This window comes from Salmo salar, chromosome ssa03 (assembly GCF_905237065.1).
Source record: "Salmo salar chromosome ssa03, Ssal_v3.1, whole genome shotgun sequence".
In the NCBI taxonomy this organism is placed as follows: domain Eukaryota; kingdom Metazoa; phylum Chordata; class Actinopteri; order Salmoniformes; family Salmonidae; genus Salmo; species Salmo salar.
Window position 1 is genome coordinate 28,996,201 of NC_059444.1, and position 25,702 is coordinate 29,021,902.

General features: G+C 43.7%; 1 protein-coding gene across 4 annotated transcripts in view; it reads left to right on the forward strand.

The window, feature by feature from the left end:
• Positions 1-25,702, forward strand: part of LOC106599664 (laminin subunit alpha-3) — a 113,854-nt gene that overhangs the window by 29,708 nt on the left and 58,444 nt on the right. For 3 of the 4 annotated variants that reach the window (XM_014190951.2, XM_014190952.2, XM_014190957.2), the window contains exons 3-12: positions 1,377-1,494; positions 4,518-4,636; positions 4,764-4,934; positions 6,215-6,312; positions 7,123-7,238; positions 8,518-8,636; positions 9,494-9,584; positions 10,609-10,740; positions 13,820-13,870; positions 16,824-16,871. In XM_014190951.2, coding sequence (XP_014046426.2) covers positions 1,377-1,494; positions 4,518-4,636; positions 4,764-4,934; positions 6,215-6,312; positions 7,123-7,238; positions 8,518-8,636; positions 9,494-9,584; positions 10,609-10,740; positions 13,820-13,870; positions 16,824-16,871 — 1,063 coding nt within the window. The remainder of the gene's footprint in view (positions 1-1,376; positions 1,495-4,517; positions 4,637-4,763; positions 4,935-6,214; positions 6,313-7,122; positions 7,239-8,517; positions 8,637-9,493; positions 9,585-10,608; positions 10,741-13,819; positions 13,871-16,823; positions 16,872-25,702) is intronic. The other variant, XM_014190955.2, reaches the window with a different exon arrangement.

The window sequence follows — 25,702 nt, forward strand, 5'->3', positions numbered from 1 at the left end:
ATATGCACAAAAAGCTTATTTCTCTCAAATGTTGTGTACAAATTTGTTTACATCCCTGTTAGTGAGCATTTTGCCTTTGCCAAGATGATCCATCCACCTGACAGGTGTGGCATATAAAGAAGCTGATTAAACAGCATGATCATTACACAGGTGCACCTTGTGCTGGGGACAATAAAAGGCCACTCTAAAATGTGCAGTTTTGTTACACAACACAATGCCACAGATGTCTCAAGTTTTGAGGGAGCGTGCAATTGTCATGCTGACTGCAGGAATGTCCAGCAGAACTGTTGCCAGAGGATTTAATGTTCATTTCTCTACCATAAGCCGCCTCCAACGTCATTTTAGAGAATTTGGCAGTATTTCCAACGGCCTCACAACCATAGACAACGTGTTACCACGCGAGCCCAGAACCTCCACATCCAGATTCTTTACCTATGGGATTGTCTGAGACCAGCCACCTGGACAGCTAATGAAACTGTGGGTTTTCACAACTAAAGAATTTCTGCACAAAAAAACGGTCATAAACCGTCTCAGGGAAGCCCATCTGCATGCTCGTCATCCTCAACAGGGTCTTGACCTGACTGCAGTTTGGCGTCGTAACCGACTTCAGTGGGCAAATGCTCACCTTTGATGGCCACTGGCATGCTAGAGAAGTGTGCTCTTCACGGATGAATCCCGGTTTGAACTGTACTGGGCAGATGGCAGACAGCGTGTATGGCGTCGTGTGGGTGAGCAGTTTGCTGATGTCAATGTTGTAAACAGAGTGCCCCATGGTGGCGGTGGGGTTATGGTATGGACAGGCATAAGCTACGGACAATGAACACAATTGCATTTTGTCGATTGGCAGTTTGAATACACAGAGATACCGTGACGAGATCCTGAGGCCTGTTGTCGTGTCATTCATCCGCAGCCGTCACCTCATGTTTCATTATGATAATGGACGGTCCCATGTCGCAAGGATCTGTACAGAATTCCTGGAAGCTGAACATATCCCAGTTCTTCCATGGCCTGCATACTCACCAGACATGTCACCCATTGAGCATGTTTGGGATGCTCTGGATTGATGTCTACGATAGCACATTTCAGTTCCCGCCAATATCCATTGTTGCATTTTGTATTTTTGCCGGAGGTACAATAGAGTAGATTATTGTTGTTGACGTGATTGGGCTCCGGCCTTCACGTAAAAGGAAACAGAGTATTGTCTGTGGCTGAGGCTCAGCCTTCTGCCAAGTCTGAGCTGGTGTTGGTGGACCAAGGCCCAGGAAACCACAGCGTTTTGAACCAACCACTTCTAATGCCAGAATCCATTAACAATATGGTTGCTTGTAGCCCTCTGTTTAACACTGCTCTGCTCTTTGTGCTAATATTGTTTTCAGCTCTTCCATGTGGCCTACATCCTCATCAAGTTTGCCAACGCCCCTCGGCCTGACCTATGGGTCCTGGAGCGCTCCCTGGACCATGGGAAAACGTATGCTCCATGGCAGTACTTTGCTCGTAAGTATTACTGTTTTATTTTCCCATTCATACGTGTCTGCTATGCTGGTGCTTCTCAAGGCTCTTAGTTGGGTCTGGTAGTCAGCTTTTGCAGGACTTGAAAACTGTTGAAACAGTTGAAAACTGTGTTGATATAAGTTATTGAACCAATGAGATGACCTGTCGTCCAGGACATGTTGAGATTGTGTTGCTGCTTAATGCAGCCTAGAGGGAATTGACAAACATTATAGATTGTGATGAAATACCTTCGAAGTGGAAAGGATTTGTGAAGTCCAATGAAAAATGTGCTGTTCTCCAGAACTGTAATCCTAGTACTTACCATAAGTGCAAAGAGCTTGGTTTATAAGTGACTTATGATCCAGTCAGTAGGCCTGCCCTCTCCAATATACTGTACCTCCCCATACACAAGCTCACCAGCCTGCTCTTAAAGTGAAGACATGCTCAGTCCCTGTGAGGCACCTTTCCAGCAGAAACAGCTGTGCCTTATATCTCCTTCTTTAATTTCATTTTATGCTTTTCTTTGTCTTCTTCTCCTTAATCTCTCTCTCGCTCTCTCGCTCTCTCTCTTGATCTCTCTCTCTTTCTTGATCTCTCTTGATCTCTCTCTCTCTCTTGATCTCTCTCTCTCTCTCTCTCTCTCTCTCTCTCTGGAAAATGTATACATTCCTAGCTCTCAATATTTTATGGTCTTTGATTCTTGGTATATTTATTTTCAAAGAAATGGCACCGATATTTTTTACTTTTCCGAGAATAGGCCTTCCAACAGACAAAACCCTTGGAGCCCTCAGAGAGTGTGTGCGCTTTTCTGGCTTTTCTGTTTATAACCAGCAATATGAAACACATGAATATGGTATAACTCAGTCAGTGGTTTGTAATACTGCTCAATGTCAAAGAGGAATAAACCGGATTGCATTTATTATACACTACCAATCAAAAGTTGGGGGTCACTTAGAAATGTCCTTATTTTTGAAAGAAAAGCACACTTTTTTGTCCATTAAAATAACATAAAATTGATCAGAAATACAGTGTATACATTGTTAATGTAGTAAATAACTATAGTAGCTGGAAAAGGCAGATTTTTTATGGAATATCTACATAGGCGTACAGAGGCCCATTATCACCAACCATCACTCCTGTGTTCCAATGGCACTTTGTGTTAGCTAATCCAAGTTTCTCATTTTAAAAGGCTAATCGATCATTAGAACACCCTTTTGCAATTATGTTAGCACAGCTGAAAACTGTCCTGATTTAAGAGGCAATAAAACTGGCCTTCTTAAGACTAGTTGAGCATCTGGAGCATCAGCATTTGTGGGTTCGATTACAGACTCAAAATGGCCAGAAACAAAGTACTTTCTTCTGAAACTCGTCAATCTATTCTTGTTCTGAGAAATGAGGGCTATTCCATGCGAGAAATTGGCAAGAAACTGAAGATCTCGTACAGCGCTGTGTACTACTTCCTTCACAGAACAACGCAAACTGGCTCTAAACAGAATAGAAAGAGGAGTGGGAGGTGCACAACTGAGCAAGAGGACAAGTACGTTAGAGTGTCTAGTTTGAGAAACAGACGCCTCACAAGTCCTCAACTGGCAGCTTCATTAAATAGTACCTGCAAAACACCAGTCTCAACGTCAACAGTGAAGAGGCGACTCCGGGATGCTGGCCTTCTAGGCAGAGTTGCAAAGAAAAATCCATATCTCAGACTGGCCAATAAAAATAAAAGATTAAGATGGGCAAAATAACTCAGACACTGGACAGAGGAAGATTGGAAAAAAGTGTTATGGACAGACGCATCTAAGTTTGAGGGGTTCGGATCACAAAGAAGAACATCAGTGAGACGCAGAAAAAATGAAAAGATGCAGGAGGAGTGCTTGACGCCATCTGTCAAGCATGGTGGAGGCAATGTGATGGTCTGGGGGTGCTTTGGTGATGGTAAAGTGGGAGATTTGTACAGGGTAAAAGGATTCTTGAAGAAGGAAGACTATCACTCCATTTTGCAACGTCATGCCATACCCTGTGGACGGCGCTTAATTGGAGCCAATTTCCTCCTACAACAGGACAATGACCCAAAGCACAGCTCCAAACTATGCAATAACTATATAGGGAAGAAGCAGTCAGCTGGTATTCTGTCTATAATGGAGTGGCCAGCACAGTCACCGGATCTCAACCCTATTGAGCTGTTGTGGGAGCAGCTTGACCGTATGGTACATAAGAAGTGCCCATCAAGCCAATCCAACTTGTGGGAGGTGCTTCAGGAAGCATGGGGTGAAATCTCTTCAGATTACCTCAACAAATTGACAGCTAGAATGCCAAAGGTCTGCAAGGCTGTAATTGCTGCAAATGGAGGATTCTTTGACGAAGCCAAGTTTGAAGGACACAATTATTATTTCAATTAAAAATCATTATTTATCATTACCTTGTTCACGTCTTGACTATATTTCCTATTCATTTTGCAACTCACCTCGTATGTTTTCATGGAAAACAAGGACATTTCTAAGTGACCCCAAACTTTTGAACGGTAGTGTATATTATGCTTGAGGTTGTCATGCAGTTTCCACACCGAGTTGTTGCTGTCATGTCGATAAAGGAGATCAGATTGTCTTATCAGTGGACAGGGTGGGAATAGGTCAGATAACCTAGTATCCACATGTGGAAATCAGCAGTCAGTAGAAGCTTGTAAAGGATGCTAAAAAACAATTGTTTTGCCAAATCTGATTTGAAAAGAGGTTACTGTACTTACCATGACAGCAAGGTTGGGCGACGCCTCTGTAGCCACAGGCATCGATAGGACACAGGTTCAAATTTTGATTTAGTGAGACATGTGAACAGGGTAAAAGAGGACACCAAGACATTGATGAAGCATTGGAATGTACTGCCGCAACAGAGCGCTACAAAGGGCCAGGGGGCTACAGTAATGGAAATAATCAGAAGAATTTTGAGGAAGTCTCTTAGAAACATAGCTTTACGGTTGGCCCCTTATAAAGAGATGATAGTGGTTGACATGTCACTCTGTTTGTTCTTTTCAGATTCTAAAAGGGAGTGCATTGAGAGGTTTGGCAAAGAACCAAATGGACGCGTAGTCCGAGATGATGACCAGATCTGCACCACAGAGTACTCAAAGATCGTTCCATTGGAGAACGGAGAGGTGAGAAACTCACTGAATGGGAACATAAGATTGTCACAATGTTGAATCCTGTAAAATGTGCCAAAAGACGACTACTTCTACAGAGTGATGGGGATATTTGTGTCTGAGTAATGTTGTTGTTGTCCAGATTGTGGTGTCCCTGGTCAACGGTCGCCCGGGCTCTAAGAACTTCACTTATTCTCCAGTGCTGAGAGATTTCACCAAGGCCACAAACATCCGCCTGCACTTCCTCAGGACCAGCACTCTGTTGGGGCACCTCATCTCCAAGGCCCAGAGGGACCCCACTGTCACACGCAGGGTGAGTCACACAAAAGACACCCAATTCTGTTCATTTCATTACAGTTCAGATCAGTTCAATTCAATTTACTTCAAATTTACCAACCCCCTCAGGGGCAACAAGGAATGCATCATCAGCAGAGCACAAACCCACAATGACATGGTCTCACACCGACCTGTTATGTTTAGCCTACCTTCTGCCTCATTGCCCAATGTGACAAGATGTAGCCCCTATCAGCACCTTTCTGCTGACACAAACACACTGACCTGATTTCTCTCTCGCTGCACATTCCTTCCTCCTGGTCGGGGCTCCCTGCCAGAGGTGTCTGTCCAGTCTTCACCAGGGTAATTCCCTCTACACACAGAGAGAGAATGTGAAGACTGGTCCAGACAGCTCCCCTGGTGCTGCAGGAACACGCTTCAGTAACACAGCCCAGTGTGGGACGACACACACGCGCAGACAGACAGGCGTGCGCACACACACACACACACACACACACACACACACACACACACACACACACACACACACACACACACACACACACACACACACACACACACACACACACACACACACACACACGCACACATGTTTTTAGAGCAAGTGTGTACAGTATGAGGCCATTGTGAAGTGCAGCACAGAACCCATACAGGAACGCTGTTCACCAGTTAGGGTGTATATGAATCAAAACTAACATGTTTATGCTCTAAGAGCAGTGCCCCACAAGAGAGACTCTAGGGTCCTGTAGAAGCTGGGCTGACAGACAGAGGCTGAAACAGTGGAGAAGGGGATACCTAGTCAGTTGCACTACTGAATGCATTCAACCAAAATGTGTCTTCCTCATTTAACCCAACCCCTCTGAACCAGAGAGGTGCAGGGGGCTGCCTTTAATCAACATCCACGTCATCGCCCAGGGAACAGTTTTTGTTAAGGGTTATCTGCCTTGTAGATTCTTCCACCTTGCCGGCTCGAGGACTCGAACCAGCGACCTTTCGGTTACTGGCCCAACGGTCTTAACCGATAGGCTACGTGCCGCCATATACTGTAGGCTACCTGCCGTTGATATACCGTATAAGATAGGCCTACCTGTATAACTCCAGCTTCAATTATGCTAGTGAGCGTCTGTGGCCTCGGCTATGACTAAAACCAAAGAACCCAATGTAACTCACCTCAGCTGCATTGGCAGACTGTCTGGGTTTGTTTAGGTGAGGTTGATATGTGGCGTATCGGATAGAGCAGATGGTTGTTGGTCTTGCTACAGTGTTCCGACGGTGTTGTTCCCTCTGCGTTGTTGACAGTATTACTACAGCATCAAAGACATCAGTGTCGGGGGACGCTGCGTTTGTCACGGCCACGCGGAGGTGTGTGGGGGGCGTAACCAAGGAAAACCCAATCGGTGAGTAGTTTACATCTTTCATACTTGTTTTTACCTGCTTCTTTGTTTACTGGTTCATTCTCCAGAAACATATACTTGTCTGTTGTTGTTTATACTTACAGTTGAATCCGTTACCTTTCATTCATTCATACTGTAGCCTATTGGCCATGGGCCTTAATTAAGTGTATAAAAGTTCCCCAAAACAAAAACAGAGGATTCATTGAGTAGTTCAGTATGACAAATTATTACTGTAGTTTATTCGTCATTTACAGGGGTGAATGGATGTGCTGTGGTTAGCGGGTTGTAAAGCGTATGGGGGATGAGGTTAACTGGAAAAAGTGTTGTTTTAACTTAAGAGCACAGTGATAGCATCTGTGTCTGAAGTTGAAAAGATAGCTCTGGATTTGGTAGAAAGGAAATGACTTCATCTGTTTGTTTCCTGGCATTGCCATTGTAAAAGGCACCATGTTGTTTTAGATATCCTGATTAGTAGTGATTGTGATTGTGATGTAAACCATTGGCAAGAGGCCAAGATGATGTCCTTATGGAGTTGATGTATTTTATGGGCAATGAAAAACAATAAGTGTCGATGACATCATACTGTAGTTTGACAGTGAATGATTGATCTAACCATAGTGGCTTAATTCACTTTGGAAGGGACTTTACGGTGTCACACCCTGCATCAAGGTCCATCTAAAATTGAGTGAACAGTCACCAGATGCTTCTTATTGATGATATACTGTAGGCTACTCCCTTTCTTCAATTGAAAGTCGTAAACATGAAAGAATGATGCAGGAAACCCAGTCTCTTCTTTTCTACACCTGTCTTTAGGCTACAGTGCGAGTGCGAACACAACACCTGTGGTGAGTCATGTGACCGCTGCTGTCCAGGGTTCAATCAGAAGCCATGGCGTGCTGCTACGACAGACAGTCCCAACGAGTGCCAACGTGAGTACCACACTCCACCCTCCTCTCTTTGCCACCCTCACCTTCCTCTCTTTGCTTTGTGCCAACGTGTTCCAAACCAAGCACAGTTTGGTCGGGGGTTGGCATGAGAGTGTGAAAAGGGCAGGGGCGCAACTTTGGTTTTTGAAGTAGGGGGGGACATCATTTTTTTATAATTTTTTTCATCTAGTCGGATAAACACTCCAAACCCGCCTGCTCGGGAGACGTCCACATGGTCCTAATGCACACCTTTGCCTCATTTTGTATCACATTCCAATGATAAAACTGAGGGGGACATAAATGCAATTTCAGAATGTGGGGTGACATGAAAGTTGCGACCCTGGAAAAGGGTTTAACTGTTCTCTGCTTTCTCCTTTGTCATGAATGTGTTTCAATGACACTGCTCGAGAAAGTACAGCCACAGAATGTCTTCATTACGGTTCTCCCACCACCTCCTCTACCACATTAGCTTCAGTGCTTAATGCCCTGATATGGTGTTGGAACTAGGAAGGCGCCTAAGCAAACTGTTAAGAGAATTACTCATGTGGTATGTGTGTGATGTACTGCACTGCATGCAGTCTACTGTAGCCAGACCAGCGCCAATACTACTGTCCTCTACACAGCCACTCAGTCAGTCAGTTCCAATGCCAGCTGGTTCCTAATTGCCCTGGCCTGTTGACAAGATTCTCCCTCCCTCCCGAGCCCAGAGTCGGAGATGCTGAAACTGGAGCCTGCAACTCTACAACCGCAGAACAAGAGAGAGAGATCGAAAGAGTGGAGAAGTCTGTAATCCAATCAGTGCAGTCACATCTTAGAACATGCACTCTGACCATTCAGAAACATTAACGAGGCAGATTGAGGAGGAGGAAGTAGAGGTTGCACCCTGACCATTCAGAAACATTAACGAGGCAGATTGAGGAGGAGGAAGTAGAGGTTGCACCCTGACCATTCAGAAACATTAACGAGGCAGATTGAGGAGGAGGAAGTAGAGGATGCACCCTGACCATTCAGAAACATTAACGAGGCAGATTGAGGAGGAAGTAGAGGATGTAGTCTCCTGTTAGGGTTGACTGAATACTGAGAGCCTTTCTAGTGACTATAGTCACACCACTCTCCTTTGGGAAGGGGTAGTAAGTAGATATACTGTAAGATATAAAATACAGAACTTGCTCTTACCTGTCTCTGTTTCGTGTGTGTGTCTATTTTGTGTTTGTGTGTGTGTGCGCGCCTCTGCTTCATGTGTGTGTTTACTTGCTGACTGTTTCGGGGATTTCTCCCACAGCCTGCCAGTGCCATTCACATGCCACTGAGTGTTATTACGACCCAGAGGTGGAGCAGAGGAGAGCAAGTTTAGACACATTCGGCAGGTACGACGGCGGAGGAGTGTGCATCAACTGCCAGGTATGAAGCCCGTTACAAGTCCGAACGGATTTGTGTGTGTGTGTTTGTGCGAGAGAGAGACAAGCACCAAGACTGTTCATCATCTACATTTAGGATGTTATGTGTGACATGAATCATTGTAATTTGACATTATGTATGGTATGTATGTTTAGCATGTATGTGGGAGCATGCCTACACTAGAATAAGAACAAGGGTAGTGTTCAGTAGGCACAAAACAGAAGCGAATGGAGTGAAACTAGAAGGTACTACCTGAACTTGTCCATTAAGAAACACTTGTTTTCGTTTGCCATCGCAAAACGTTTCACTACGGTGTGTCCTAATAAACATGACCCAGATCTAGGAGCAGACATGGAGGTCTGTAATGGAAATTTCACTTCAGTTCCAAGTCAACGTACAAATGGTGGATATTTTCTGTATTAAACTCTTTGTGCAGTTGGCATACAGAGATATCCCTCTCCGTGCAAGGGTTGGCATGTGTTCCAAATCAAACAAGATGTCAGCCAGTTCATTTTGACTAAATATCCCAAGACAAAGTACTTTTCCTCAACACCAATTATGAGATGCACTGTTATCCTTTTGGACTAAAATACCCTTGCGGGAAGCATGTTAAAAAAGCCATCTCTCTACACTGCATGCTCAGTGTGAAAGAGGATAAGATACTGGCGGTACTGCAAGCAGATGGATTAGCAACAGTAAGGTGTGTTGGATAAAAACATTTATCTATAGATTTAGAAAACACCCGTTTTGCAGTTTGTCTTCTTGTCTGAGGGGAACCTTAGTGGCCACCAGGCAACCAAAACATAGTGTCCCTCTGACCCAGTCCTTCCATTGTTCACTGTGTGTTTCCCTCTCACTAGCACAACACAGCGGGAGTGAACTGTGAGCTTTGTGCTGATGGATTCTACAGACCCCATGGATCAGCTCCACAGTCTCACAGTGGATGCACACGTGAGCTAGACCTTTTCTTCTCTTCTTCAAACTGTTTTTCTCAGTTTCTCCTTTCTCTATGGCCTTAGTGTCTTCCTTTGTTCCTAAAGTGCCTTCTAATGATGACAATATATTTTTTATGATGTGAAAATATCACCTTTAGTTATATATTACCAAACGGTATGGTTACTGGCAGAATTGTAGGCCTACATGTGCAACACTTTGTCGTACAGTTTATCAAATAGATGGGGTACTAATGTTTAGTAAAGAGCTGCTGTAGCTTGCTTTCTGACCTATGGATAATACGTGAGACCAAAATGGAAAAGAGACTTGACCCCAGAGACTTCGGTGTCGTTTGTATACACAGTGGCACCAACCACTAGCTCTAGCCACTTGTAGTGTTGCTAAATTCGGCGCCGCACTTGTTTACATTGCTAGTGTGGTACGTCGTTGTTCCTCCTCGCCACATACAGTGCCTTCAGAATGTAGAATACACCTTGACTCATTCCACATTTTGTTGTGTTACAGCCTGAATTCAAAATGGATTAAATATAAAACATGTTCAACCATCTAAACACAATAACCCATAATGACAAAGTGAAAACATGTTTTTGGAAATTTGTGCAAATTTACTGAAAATGTAAGACAGAAATATCTAATTTACATATGTATTCATATCCCTTGAGTCAATACATGTCAAAATCACATTTGGTCTTTCTGGGTAAATCTCTAAGAGTTTTGCACACCTGGATTGTACAATAACACACTGTAAATAGCTGCCAGTTGTGTTTGTGCTTTGAGTGTGGATGAAATGAAAATGGTTGCCCTCAGCGCTTTGGAGAGACCAAAGAAGCTACAAATTAAATTAAGTAAGCTTAACAGCGGAAGGTGTTGACTTGGGAAAACACAGACAGTAAAAGCCGGTTAGTTCAATCATCATTTTCTTTGATTGTTGTCGTATGTCTCAAGAGCAGTATTTTGGTGTGTTTGTGTATGTGTCTGGGCACATTCCTGTTTGCGTGCGCGTGTGCATGTGTGACTACAGCCTGCAGGTGTGATGCCAGGACTACTGCTGGTTGTGAGATGGGGACAGGACGTTGCCGCTGCCGGCCGGAATTCACCGGAAACAACTGTGAACGCTGTGCAGACAGTTACTACGGCTACCCGCAGTGCATTAGTATGTAACCTTTCCTCATTTCTAACATGATGTACATATTACTTGTATAAATCGATTATTTGGCATAGGAAATCTGCTGTACCCAGAGAAATGAATGGATGAATGAATGAAGGAAGGAATAAATGTATAAATTGACCAGTGAGACAATGAACAAACAAATGAATGAATAACAAGTAAGAAGCGGTACGGTAGTGCCATGCCCTTGCTCGGTGTATATCTGGACCCAGTCCTGCATTTTACCTCAGGGGAAGCATTACTATAGTGAGAGCCACGAGTGTATTGAAGAGTTGGGATCTGAAGAATTCAAATTGACCTCATTCCTACATATGCTGTTCATTACAACATGTTCGAATTTATGTTGAATTATTTAATGTTTTGGGTCGTTTTCTTTTGTGTGCTTGTCAAAGAGTTTCAGACACTTAGAGAGACTAGCCAAGATTGCTCCTCCAACGTGCCCAGAAGTATGCAGGATATGTTTTCTGTGGAGCTGCAATACTGCTACAACATACCCTCAGAGAAATTGAAATATCAATCCTTTACCACGCTCACCTCATTCTGTCATACCGTCACCTTAGCATGTCAACACAGACACGTACCACACCTTGTCTGTCTTTAGGTTGAGTTGTTGTCACATATTCTGACTATATCCCTATAGATATTGTGGCAGTTCGTGATGATGCACAAGGTCATGTGCCAACAGTCTGTATTTAGAGCATTCCTCGTGCTTCTTCTGGTGTCAGACCAAGAGCAATGACTGACAAGCCCTTATTTTAGGGCGTCTCCACATCGACTTGCCACAGCAATCATCATGTGTCACGCACAATGCGTTTAGGAGAATAGATCAACATTACAGTATGCCTGCCAAACTCTCTCACAAAAATGTCTATTTTCTGAAACGATCCATGATAGGAGTACTTCATATTGGGACACATTTGAGTAAGAGATGTTGTACAGTTGCTATTTCAAGGGGCCCTCTTCGTCATAGGCGCCAGTCCTTATTCCTCACTGTTTACTGAGATTCTAAATCTGGAATCTGTTTAACTGGTGTTCTCAGGAACAATCCAATCCCATAGAAAAGTCTTCCTGACTCCCGGTCTCATTCCACATCCACCCTACTCAACCCCATGTAATACTTGAATCATGCCAACCACAGTAAAAACGGAAGGGTCTGTATATTACCTTGATTGTCCTGTTGGTTTAGTGATGGAAGACACAAATCATTAACTAAACCTATAATGGCAACCTTTATGCGGAGGTTTTATACAGAAACTGTAATGAGTGAATAATCGTACCCAGGTGGTTGGTTAGCTTTACGTTGTCATATAAACAGAAGATTTAATGTGGAATAAATAATTAGGGTTGGCATTTTATTAATACAGGACAGAGATTTATTACTGGATGTGATTATTAAAAGCTGTTTTTTTTCTTCTCTTGGAGCGCTCCAAAAGCAGTCTAAACATGTAGACAGACACTCTGGAAGTTAGTCAGCACCTCTACCAACTTTTGGGTGTGTGCCAGGCCAGTTCATGCTTCTTATTAAACTCCCTGGAAGTAATGAAGGTTATTATTTGTTTGGGGTGGGCTGCTATCCATTGATGCCATCTCTATTTGCCAGGAGGTTTTCTTTTTGGTCTTTGAATTAAAGTTCAATGAGACAGCTTTAGGGAAAAATCACTCTGATTCCACTCATGTTGCATCGTTTAGCATTTTCATGGGGTTTTCGATGCAATTTATTTCTTACTAGCTCTTACCTTGTTCTGTGTACCACATATACACTATATATACAAAAGTATGTGGACACCCCTTCAAATTAGTGGATTCGGCTATTTCAGCCACACCCGTTGCTGAAAGGTGTATACAGTCGAGCACACAGCCATGCAATCGCCATAGACAAACATTGACAGTAGAATGGCCTTACTGACGAGCTCAGTGACTTTCAACGTGGCACCGTCATAGGATTACACATTTCCAACAAGTCAATTCGTCAAGTTTCTGCCCTGCTAGAGCTGCCCCGGTCAACTGTAAGTGCTGTTCTTTTGGAAACGTCTAAGATCAAAAACGTCTCAGCTGCGAAGTGGTAGGCCACACAAGCTCACAGAACGGGACCGCCGAGTACTGAAGCGCGTCTGTCCTCGGTTGCAACACTCACTACCGAGTTCCAAACTTCCTCTGGAAGCAAGGTCAGCAAAATAACTGTTAGTCCGGAGCTTCATGAAATGGGTTTCCATGGCCGAGCAGCCACACACAAGTCTAAGATCAGAATGCACAGTGCCAAGCGTCGGCTGGAGGGGTATAAAGCTCACCGCATTTAGACTCCGCCATTGGACTCAGTGGAAAGGCGTTCTCTGGAGTGATTAATCACGCTTCACCATCTTGCAGATGAATGACAAATATGGGTTTGACGGATACCAGGAGAACGCTACCTGCCGCTAGGCATAGTGTCAACTGTAAAGTTTGGTGGAGGGAGGAATAATGCTCATAGGCTGTTTTTCATGGTTTGGCCTAGGTCCCTTAGTTCCAGTGAAGGGAAATCTTAACGCTGCAGCATACAATGACATTCTAGAGGATTCTGTGCTTCCAACTTTGTGGTAACAGTTTGGGGAAGGCCCTTTCCTGTTTCAGCATGACAATGCCTCCGTGCACAAAGCTAGATCCATACAGAAATGGTTTGTCGAGATCGGTGTGGAAGAACTTGACTGGCTTGCACTGAGCCCTGACCTCAAGCTAATCGAGGACATTTGGGGATGAATTGGAACGCCGACTGCAAGCCAGGCCTAATCGCCCAACATCAGTGCCCGACCTCACGAATACTCTTATGGCTGAAGGGAAGCAAGTCCCCGCAGCAATGTTCCAACATCTATTTGAAAGCCTTCCTGGAAGAGGCCATTATAGCAGCAAAAGGGGGACCAACTACATATTAATGCCCATGATTTTGGAATGAGATGTTCGACAAACAGGTGTCCACATACTTTTGGTCATGTAGTGTAGATTGCAACATTACTGGAGTAGAGCAATGCACTCACGACACTGAAGATATTCATGGTGTTGAAATTGATCATACGTTTTTCTTTGTAACCAGGATATCCAATCTACCAGCCCACCACCAAATCTCCTGCAGGCCATATAGTAGGTAAGTGCTGCTATAGTGGGTACGTGATGCTATAATTAACCACAGTGTAATGTAATCTAACAAACAGTTGGACGCAAAGGATTTACTACTCATACTGGAACAGGCCCAAGACCGTACGCACATACCCACAACCAGAAGCCATGGATTACAGGCAACATCCGCACTGAGCTAAAGGGTAGAGCTGCCGCTTTCAAGGAGCGGGACTGTAACCTGGACGCTTATAAGAAATCCCGCTGTGCCCTCGAACCATCAAACAAGCAAAGCATCAATACAGGGCTAAGATTGAATCCTACTACACCGGCTCTGACGCTCGTCGGAGGTGGCAGGGCTTGCAAACTACTACGAGCTGCATAAAGCCATAAGCAAACAAGAAAATGCTCACCCAGAGGTGATGCTCTTAGTGGACGGGGACTTTAATGCAGGAAAACTGAAATCCGTTTTTCCTCATTTCTACCAGCATGTCACGTGCAACCAGAGGGAAAAAAACTGTAGGCCGCATTTACTCCACACACAGAGACTCGTGCAAAGCTCTCTCTCGCCCTCCATTTGGCAAATCTGACCATAATTCTATCCTCTTGATTCCTGCCTACAAGCAAAAACTAAAGCAGGAAGTACCAGTGACCCTCTCAATATGGAAGTGGTCAGATGAAGCACATGCTAAGCTACAGGACTGTTTTGCAAGCACATACTGGAATATGTTCCGGGATTCATCCGATGGCATTGATGAGTACACCACATCAGTCACCGGCTTCATCAATAAGTGCATCGACGACGTCGTCCCCACAGAGACCGTACGTACATACCTCAACCAGAAGCCATGGATTACAGGCAACATCCACACTGAGCTAAAGGGTAGAGGTGCCGCTTTAAAGAGCGGGACACTAACCCGGATGCTTATAAGAATTCCCTCTATGCCCTACCATGAACCATCAAACAAGGAAAGCGTCAATACAGGACTAAGATTGAATCCTACTACACCGGGTCTAACGCTCGTCAGATGTGGCAGGGCTTGCAAACTATTACAGACTACAAAGGGAGGCCCAGCCGCAAGCTGCTCAGTGATACAAGCCTACCAGACGAGCTAAATTACTTCTATGCGCGCTTCGAGGCAAGCAACACTGAAGCACTCTCCATAGCCGATGTGAGTAAGACCTTTAAACAGGTCAACAGACAGATTACCAGGACATATACTCAAGTGCATGTGCTGACCAACTGGCAAGTGTCTTCACTGACATTTTCAACCTTTCCCTGACCGAGTCTATAATACCAACATGTTTTAAGCAGATCACCATAGTCCCTGTGCCAGAGAACATCATGGTAACCTGCCTAAATGACTAGAACCCGTAGCACTCACATCTTTAGCAATGAAGTGCTTTGAAAGGCTAGTTATGGCTCAGATCAACACCATCATCCTAGAAACCCTAGACCCACTCCAATTCGCATACCGCCCCAACAGATCCACAGATGACACAATCTCTATTGCACTCCACACTACCCTTTCCCACCTGGACAAAAGGAACACCTACGTTAGAATGCTGTTTATTGACTACAGCTCAGCGTTCAACACCATAGTGCCTTCAAAGCTCATCACTAAGCTAAGTGGGTAGTGTGTACGGCCCAGTACATCACTGGGGCCAAGCTTCCTGCCATTCAGGACTTCTATACCAGGTGATGTCATAGGAATGCCCTAAAAATTGCCAAAGACTCCAGCTCCCTAGTCACAGACTGTTCGCTCTGCTACCTCATGGCATGCAGTACTGGAGCATCTTGACTAGGTCCAAAAGGCTCCTTAACAGCTTCTACCCCCAAGCCATAAGACTTGGGGGTATAAGACTGATGAACATCTAATCAAATGGCTACCTAGACTATTTGCATTGACCCCCTTTTTTTACGCTGCTTCTACTCACTATTTATTATCTAGGCATGGTCACTTTACCCCTACCTACATGTACATATTGCATCAATAACCTCAATTAACCTGTACCCCCTGCATATTGTCTTGGTACCCCTGTAAATATAGCTTTGTAATTTAAAAAAAACTTTTGTTAATTTAGTAAATATTTCTTTAACTCTTATTTTTCTTAAAACTGCATTGTTGGTTAAGGGCTTGTAAGTAAGCATTTCGCGGTGCATGTAGACAAATAACATTTGATTTGATTTGATGACCACATGAAGCGCAGCAGGTTAGTGTTAGGTTAGCGGTTAGTGTTGTGCCAGTAACCAAAATGTCGCTGCTGTATCGAATACTCAAGCCAACAAGGTCAAAGTCTGTTGATGTTTCCTTGAGCGAGGCATTTAACCCTAATTTGCTCTAGGGGCGCTATATTTCACTGCACCTATCTGTTGTATGTGACAATTAAACATGTTTATTAACATAAACTGCCCATGTTCACTTGTTATACAGTCTGTTAGTCTGATCACTCTGATCATGATCTTGTTTATCTGATCAAAAGTGATAGAGCTGATGAGTTTACCTTTATAGTGTAACAACTGTGGCTTGGAATTTCCAGGATTCAATATTATCACGGTATTTAGGTCCCGATACGATATGTATTTCAATTCTCACTATTCTATATGTATTGCGATTTGACACTTTGATTTTATTGCGATTTGACGTTCCAAACATATTGCTCACCATGTCTGCTGCAGAGGGACAAGAGAGAACCATGAGTAAATTCGTTTTGATCAGTCATGTAAAAGTGCTGTAAACATGTTGGCTTAAAAAGAAGATGGATAACAAGCTAGAGAAGGAGAAATACCAGAGTTTTGGTGCAGTAACACATTAACTACCTATCTTCTTTTTTTAATCGATACTTGCAGTCAGAATCGATTCAATATAGAAAGAAATAACGCAATACTCTCTCTTTCTCTCTCTTTCGCTCTCTCTCCCTCCCTCACACTCTCTCGCTCTCTTCCTCTCTCTCTTCCTCTCTCCCTTCCTCTCTCTCCACAGAGCCCACTGCCTGCCCTACTGGTTATTTTGGACCACCCAGCTGTCAACGTGAGTGTGTTTAGACTACACTTCGCTACACTAACAGTTTTTATAGCACCTCAGCTCTGACTCCTGTAAGGCAGGAGGGCTCCTGATACCTCTACGGGAGTGAGGCTCTTGTTGGTCAGGTTGAGTTATATAGGGATAGGATAGGTCATAAAATAGTGGATTACTAGACCTTTTAGCGGACCATTCAGTCCAAATGGGTTTAAGTGTCAAAGGTTAAGGGCATTTGGCCAGACTCCAGTCAAAGGGTTACATACTGTCTGCAGATGACAGAGGTTAGTTAATGTTTGTATACTGTGTCGATCCAGACAGTGAGAATATAACCATATGTGATTGGGTTTACAGTAATCCACAGTATGCAACATTTATGTTGATTAGACAAAAATGCTCGTATGTGATTAAACTAAATGAGACCGTCCGTGTGATACAATAACTGTTTAACTTTGCCAACTGCACCGTGTACTCATCTGATTATTTCAAGATCTTGGGATATTTTACCCAGTAAATTGACTGAGAACACATACTCATTTACAGCAACGAACTGGGGAATAGTTACATGGGGGATGAATGAGCCAATTGGGAGCTGGGGATGATTAAGTGGCCATGATGGTGTGAGGGTCAGATTGGGAATTTACCTAGGACACCAGGGTTAACACCCCTACTGTTACAATAACTGCCATGGGATCTTGACTGACCACAGAGAGTCAAAACATCTGTTTAACGTCCCACCCGAAAGACAGCACCCTACAAAGGGAAATGTCCCCAATAACTGCCCTGGGGCACTGGTATAAATATATATTTTTTGGGGACCAGAAGAAAGAGTGCCTCCTACTGGCCCTCCAACACAATCTGGTCTCCCATCCAGGGACCAACCAGGACCAACCTTGTTTAGCTCCAGGGTCAAGCCAGCAGTGGGATGCAGGGTGGTATGCTGCTGGCTACAGTATCAGCATGTATTCTTTCATGGGGTTTTGACGGTCTTCCCTAATGGTTGCCTTGTCTTCTTCCCATAATACCACTGCTCAGCTGGGATGGTTCAGGGAAAAACTAACAGACATTCTTTTAATAGCTACGGTCCCCTCCCTGTTCATGGCTCTTAAGCAACTTTATAGTATTTTGTTTGTTGTTGTTATTTCTCATATTATTAGCTCTGAAAGTTTTTTGTATTCTTACATACAGCCGGAAATAACTTTTGGATATCAGAGCAGTGGTAACTCACCAGCATTTCAACCGACTTTCCTGAATTGAGGTATCCGGAGTGGACTTTTAGTCCAACTTAGGAGGCGTGCAAACCATCCACCGCTTTCGAGTATATTACTCGCTAATGTTCAGTCCCTAGACAATAATGTAGATGAGCTCAGGGTGAGGATCTCCTTCTATAGAGACATCAGGGACTGTAACATACTCTTTCACTGAATCATGGGTCTTTCTGGATATACTGTCCCTGTCCATACAGCCAGCTGGGCTGCCAGTACATCGCGCAGACAGCAATGAAGAACTCTCCGGGACAATGAAAGAGTTGTATGTTTCATGATTAACTACTCATGGTGTGATTGTGGTAACATACTGGAACTCAAGTCCTTTTGTTCACCTGACCTACAACAATTCTCTTCAGTCATCATCACAGCCGTGTATATTCCCCCTCAAGCCAATACCACAACTGCTCTCAAGGAACTACACTGGAATTTGTGCAAACTGGAAACTGCATACTGAAAGCCACATTTATTGAAGCTGGGGACTTTAATAAAGCAAGTCTGAAGAAAATGCTACCAAAGTTTTACCAACACATTGACTGTGCTAATCGCGCATCAAAAACTCTGGTCTGCCCAATCAGAATCCATACTTCAAGATTGTTTTGATCACGCGGACTGGGAAATGTTCCGGGTTGCCTCTGAGAATAACATTGATATATAACTGACACGGTGACTGAGTTTATCAGGAAGTGTATAGGAGATGTTGTTCCCACCGTGATGATTAAAACCTATCCAAACCAAAAACCGTGGATAGATGGCAGCATTCGTGCAAAACTGAAAACGCAAACCACTGCATTTTAACCACATCAAGGTGACTGGGAATATGGTCGAGTACAAACCTTCCGTAAGGCAATATGGTTGAGTACATTGCCTTCCATAAGGCAATCAAACAGGTAAAATGTCAGTACAAAGACAAAGTGGCGTTGCAATTCAATGGCTCAGACACAAGACCTATGTGGCAGGGACTCCATACAATCACGGATTATGAAGGGAAAACCAGCCACGTCGCGGACACCAACATCTTGCTTCCAGACAAGCTAAACATCTTCTTCACCCACTTCAATGAAAACACACTGCCGCCACTGCCGCTTCCAGGGACTGTGAGCTCTCGTTCTCCGTGGCCAGCGTGAGTAAGACATTTAAGCATGTTAAACCTTGAAAGGCTACCAGCCCAGACGGCATCCCTAGCCGCATCCCTAGCAAGTGCAGACCAGCTGGCTGGAGTGTTTACGGACATATACAATCTCTCCCTATCCAAGTCTGCTGTCCCCACTTGCTTCAAGATGTCCACCATTGTTCCTGTACCCAAGAAAGCGAAGGTAACTTAACCAAATTACTTGCCCCATAGCACTCACTTCTATCATCATGAAGTGCTTTGAGAGGCTAGTTAAGGCTCATATTACCTCCACCTTCCCAACACCCTAGACCAACTGCAATTTGCATACCGGCCCATTAGATACACGGATGATGCAATCGCCATCGCACTGCACACTGCCCTGTCCAATCTGGACAAGAGGAATACCTATGTAAAAATGCTGTTCATAGACTACAGCTCAGCCTTTAACACCATAGTACCTTCCAAGCTCATCATTAAGCTCGGAGCCCTGGATCTGAACCCCGCCATGGGCAACTGCGCCCTGTACTTCCTGACAGGCCACCCCCGGTTGGTGACGTTAGGCAACAACACCTCCATTTCGCTGATCCTCAACACAGGGGCCCCACAAGGGTGCGTGCTCAGCCCCCTCCTGTACTCCCTGTCCGTCCATGACTGTGTGGCCGTGCACGTCCCCAACTCAAATCATTAAGTTTGCAGACAACACAACAGTAGTAGGCCTGATTACCAACAGCAACGAGATAGCCTACAGGGAGGAGGTGAGGGCCATGGCAGAGTTGTGCCAGGAAAATAACCTCTCCCTCAACGTTAACAAAACGAAGGAGCCGATCGTGAACTTCAGGAGACCTCAGAGGGAGCACGCCCCCATCCACATAGACGTGGAGAAAGTGAAAAGCTTCAAGTTCCTCGGTGTACGGATCACTGACAATCTTAAAGGGTCCACCCACACAGACATTGCGGTGATGAAGGCGGAACAGCTCCTCTTCAACCTCAGGAGGCTGAAGAAATGTGGCTTGGCCCCTAAGACCCTCACAAACTTTTACAGATGTACCATTGAGAGCATCCTGTCGGGCTGTATCACTGCCTGGTATGGCATCTGCACCATCCACAACTGCAGGACTCCCCAGAGGGTGGTGCGCATCACCGGGGGCACATTGCCTGCCCTCCAGGACCTCCAGGACATCTACAGCACCCGGTGTCACAGGAAGGCCAAAAAGATCACCAAGGACTTGAGCAACGGCCTGTTCACCCGCTACCATCCAGAAGGCAAGGTCAGTACAGATGCATCAAAACTGGGACCAAGATAGTGAAAAACAGCTTCAAACTCAAGGCCATCAGACTGTTAAATAGTCACCACTTGCCGGACTCCGCCCTTCACCCTGATCTGAGCTTTAGTCACTTGCTGGCTACCACCCAGTTACTGAAAACTGCACCGTAGAGGCTGCTGCCTACGTGCATTCGGAAAGTATTCAGATCTCTTGACGTTTTCCACATTTTGTTATGTGACAGCCTTATTGTACAATTCATTAAATGTGTTTTTCCCCACATCAATCTACACACAATACCCCATAATGACAAAGCGAAAACTGGTTTTTAGACATTTTTGCTAATTTATTTAAAAAAAAATAAAAACAGAAATACCTTATTTATTCAGAACCTTTGCTATGAGCCTCGGAATTCAGCTCAGGTGAATCCTGTTTCCATTGATCTTCCTTGAGATGTTTCTACATCTTGACTGAAGTCCACCTGTGGTAAATTCAATTGATTGGACAGTATTTGGAAAGGCACACAGCTGTCTATATAAGATACCACAGTTGAAGGGGCATGTCAGAGCAAAAACCAAGCCGTGAGGTTGAAGGAATTATCCGTAGAGCTCCGAGACAGGATTGTGTCGAGGCACAGAACTGGAGAAGGTTACCAAAACTTTCTGCAGCATTGAAGGTCCCCAAGAAAACATTGGCCTCCATCATTCTTAAATGGAATAAATTTGGAACCACCAAGACTCTTCCTAGAGCTGGCCGCCCAGCCAAACTCTGCAATCTTGGCCAGTGAGGTGACCAAGAAGCCAATGGTCACTCTGAAAGAGCTCTAGAATTCCTCTGTAGAGATGGTAGAACCTTCCAGAAGGACAACCATCTCTGCAGCACTCCACCAATCAGGCCTTTATGGTAGACTGGGCAGACGGAAGCCCCTCCTCGGTAAAAAGGCACAGCCCGCTTGGAGTTTGCCAAAAGGCACCTAAAGACTCTCAGACCATGAGAAACAAGATTCTCTGGTCTGATGAAACCAATATTCTTTGGCCTGAATGCCAAGTGTCACATCTGGAGGAAACCTGGCACTATCCCTACGGTGAAGCATGGTGGTGGCAGCAGGGAATGGGAGACTAGTCATGATCGAGGGAAAGATGAACGGAGCAAAACACAGAGAGATCCTTTATATAAACCTGCTCCAGAGGACAACAGGAGAACGACCCTAAGCACACAGACGAGACAACGCAGGATTGGCTTCGGGACAAGTCTCTGAATGTCCTTGAGTGGCCCAGCCAGAGCTCGGACTTGAACCCAATCAAACATCTCTGGAGAGACCTGATAATATCTGTGCAGCGACACTTCCCATCCAACCTGACCGAGTTTGAGAGAGTCTGCAGAGAAGAATGGGAGAAACTTCCCAAATACAGGTGTGCCAAGCTTGTAGCGTCATACCCAAGAAGACAACCTTTGGCTGTAATCGCTGCCAAAGGTGCTTCAACAAAGTACTGAGTAAAGGGTCTGAATACTTATGTAAATGTTATATTTCAGTTCTTTTTTTTTTATAAATGTGCAATCATTTCGAAAAAGTTTTTCTTTGTCATTATGGGATATTGTGTGTAGATTGATGAGGGAAAAAAACAATTGAATCAATTGTAGAATAAGGCTATAACGTATTAAAATGTGGAAAAAGTCAAGCGGTATGAATACTTTCCGAATGCACTGTATACTGACTTCTAGTCAATGCCTATGCTATTTAACTATTGCTGTGCATATACTATTCTATCCTACGTATTCTTCAGGTATACTACATATTCTGTCCACATACTGTCTATAATGTCTATAAATCCCATCATATACAGTGCCTTGCGAAAGTATTCACCCCCCTTGGCATTTTTCCTATTTTGTTGCCTTACAACCTGGAATTTAAATATATTTGGGGGGGGTTGTATCATTTGATTTACACAACATGCCTACCACTTTGAAGATGCAACATTTTTTTTTTTGTGAAACAAACAAGAAATAAGACAAAACTGAAAACTTGAGCGTGCATAACTATTCACGCCCCCCAAAGTCAATACTTTGTAGAGCCACCTTTTGCAGAAATTACAGCTGCAAGTCTCTTGGGATATGTCTCTATAAGCTTGCCACATCTAGCCACTGGGATTTTTGCCCATTCTTCATGGCAAAACTGCTCCAGCTCCTTCAAGTTGGATGGGTTCCGCTGGTGTACAGCAATCTTTAAGTCATACCACAGATTCTCAATTGGATTGATGTCTGGGCTTTGACTAGGCCATTCCAAGACATTTAAATGTTTCCACTTAAACCACTCGAGTGTTGCTTTAGCAGTATGCTTAGGGTCATTGTTCTGCTGGAAGGTGAACCTCCGTTCCTGTCTCAAATCTCTGGAAGACTGAAACAGGTTTCCCTCAAGAATTTCCCTGTATTTAGTGCCAGCCATCATTCCTTCAATTCTGACTAGTTTCCCAGTCCCTGACGATGAAATACATCCCCACAGCATGATGCTGCCACCCCCATGCGTCACTGTGTGGATGTTGTTCTCGGGGTGTTGGGTTTGTTCCAGACATAGCGTTTTCCTTGGTGGCCAAAAAATCTACATTTTAGTCTCATCTGACCAAAGCACCTTCTTCCATATGTTTTGGGTGTCTCCCACATGCCTTTTGGCGAATCAAATCAAATGTATTTATATAGCCCTTCTTACATCAGCTGATATCTCAAAGTGCTATACAGAAACCCAGCCTAAAACCCCAAACAGCAAGCAATGCAGTTGTAGAAGCATGGTGGCTAGGAAAAACTCCCTAGAAAGGCCGAAACCTAGGAAGAAACCTAGAGAGGAACCAGGCTATGAGGGGTGGCCAGTCCTCTTCTGGCTGTGCCGGGTGGAGATTATAACAGAACATGGCCAAGATGTTCAAATGTTCATAAATGACCAGCATGGTCAAGTAATAATAATCACAGTAGTTGTCGAGGGTGCAACAAGTCAGCACCTCAAGAGTAAATGTCAATTGGCTTTTCATAGCCGATCATAGCGAATACAACGTGTTTGCTTATTTTTTTCTGGCCACTCTTCCGTAAAGCCCAGCTCTGTGGAGTGTACGGCTTAAAGTGGTCCTATCGACAGATACTCCAATCTCAGCTGTGGAGCTTTGCAGCTCCTTCAGGGTTATCTTTGGTCTCTTTGTTGCCTCTCTGATTAATTCCCCCCTTGCCTGGTCCGTGAGTTTTGGTGGGCGGCCCTCTCTTGGCAGGTTTGTTGTGGTGCCATATTCTTTCCATTTTTGGATTTAAAATTGATTTAATCCGTGGGATGTTCAAAGTTTCTGATATTTTTTACAACCCAACCCTGATCTGTATTTCTCCACAACTTTGTCCCTGACCTGTTTGGAGAGCTCTTTGGTCTTTATGGTGCCGCTTGCTTGGTGGTGCCGCTTGCTTAGTGGTGTTGCAGACTCTGGGGCCTTTCAGAACAGGTGTATATATACTGAGATCATGTGACGGATCATATGACACTTAGATTGCACACAGGTGGACTTTATTTAACTAATTATGTGACTTCTGAAGGTAATTGGTTGCACCAGATCTTATTTAGGGGCTTCATAGCAAAGGGGGTGAATATATATGCTCACACCACTTTTCCGTTTTGTATTCTTTAGAATTTTTTGAAACAAGTTCTTTTTTTCATTTCACTTCACCAATTTGGACTATTTTGTGTATGTCCATTACATGAAATCCAAATAAAAATCCATTCAAATTACAGGTTGTAATGCAACAAAATAGGAAAAACGCCAAGGGGGGTGAATACTTTTGCAAATGCCTTCAGAAAGTATTCACACCCCTTGACTTTTTCCACATTTTGTTGTGTTACAGCCTGAATTTAAAATTGATTAAATGTAGATTTTTTTTACACTGACTTAAACACAATACCCCATAATGTCAAAGTGGAATTATGTTTTTTATTTTATTTGTACAAATTAATAAAAAATTAGTTGAAATGTATTGATTCAATAAGTATTCAACCACTTGGTTATTGCAAGCCTAAATAACTTCAGGAGTAAAACAATCCTTAATAAGTCACATAAGTTGCATGGACTCACTCTGTGTGTTTAGCATGATTTTTGAATGACTACCTCATTTCTGTACCCCACACGTACAATTGTCTGTAAGGCCCATCAGTCGAGCCGTTCATTTCAAACACAGATTCAACCACAAAAACCAGGGAAATTTTCCAATGCCTTGCAAAGCAGGGCACCTATTGGTAGATAAATAAAATAAAAAATAAAAAAATACATTCAATATCCCTATGAACATGTTGAAGTTATTAATTACACTTTGGATGGTGTTTCAATACACCCAGTCACTACAAAGATACAGGAAACCGCTCAGGGATTTCACCATGAGGCCAGTGGTGCAATGGTGACTTTAAAACAGTTAGAGTTTAATGGCTGTGATAGGAGAAAACTGAGGATGGATCAACAACATTGTAGTTACTCCAAAAAATTAACCTAAATGACAGAGTGAAAAGAAGGAATCCTGTACAGAATTTAAATACTCCAAAACATGAATCCTGTTTGTAAAAAGGCACTAAAGTAATACTGCAAAAAAATGTGACAAAGCAATTAATTTTTTGTCCCGATTACAAAGTGTTATGTTTGGGACAAATCCAATACAACACATTACTGAGTACCACCATCCATATTCCCAAGCATAGTGGTGGCTGCATCATGTTATGAGTATGCTTGTAATCATTATGGACTGGGAATTTTTCAGGATAAAAAATAAAGTAAATGGAGCTAAGCACAGGCAAAATCATAGAGGAAAACCTGGTTGTCTGCTTTCCAACAGACACTGGGATATTAATTCACCTTTCAGCAGGACAATAACCTAAAACACAAGGCCAAATCTACACTGGAGTTGCTTACCAAGAAGACAGTGAATGTTCTTGAGTGACCGAGTTACAGTTTTGACTTAAATCTACTTCAAAATCTATGGCAAGTCTTGAAAATGGTTGTCTAGCAATGATCACCAACCAATTGACAGAGCTTGAAGAATTTTGAAAATAATAATGGGTAAATGTTGCATAATTCAGGTGTGGAAAGCTCTTAAAAACTTACCCAGAAAGACTCACAGCTGTAATCGCTGCCAAAGGGTCTTCTACAAAGTATTGGCTCAGGGGTGTGAATACAGTTCTTATTTCCATTC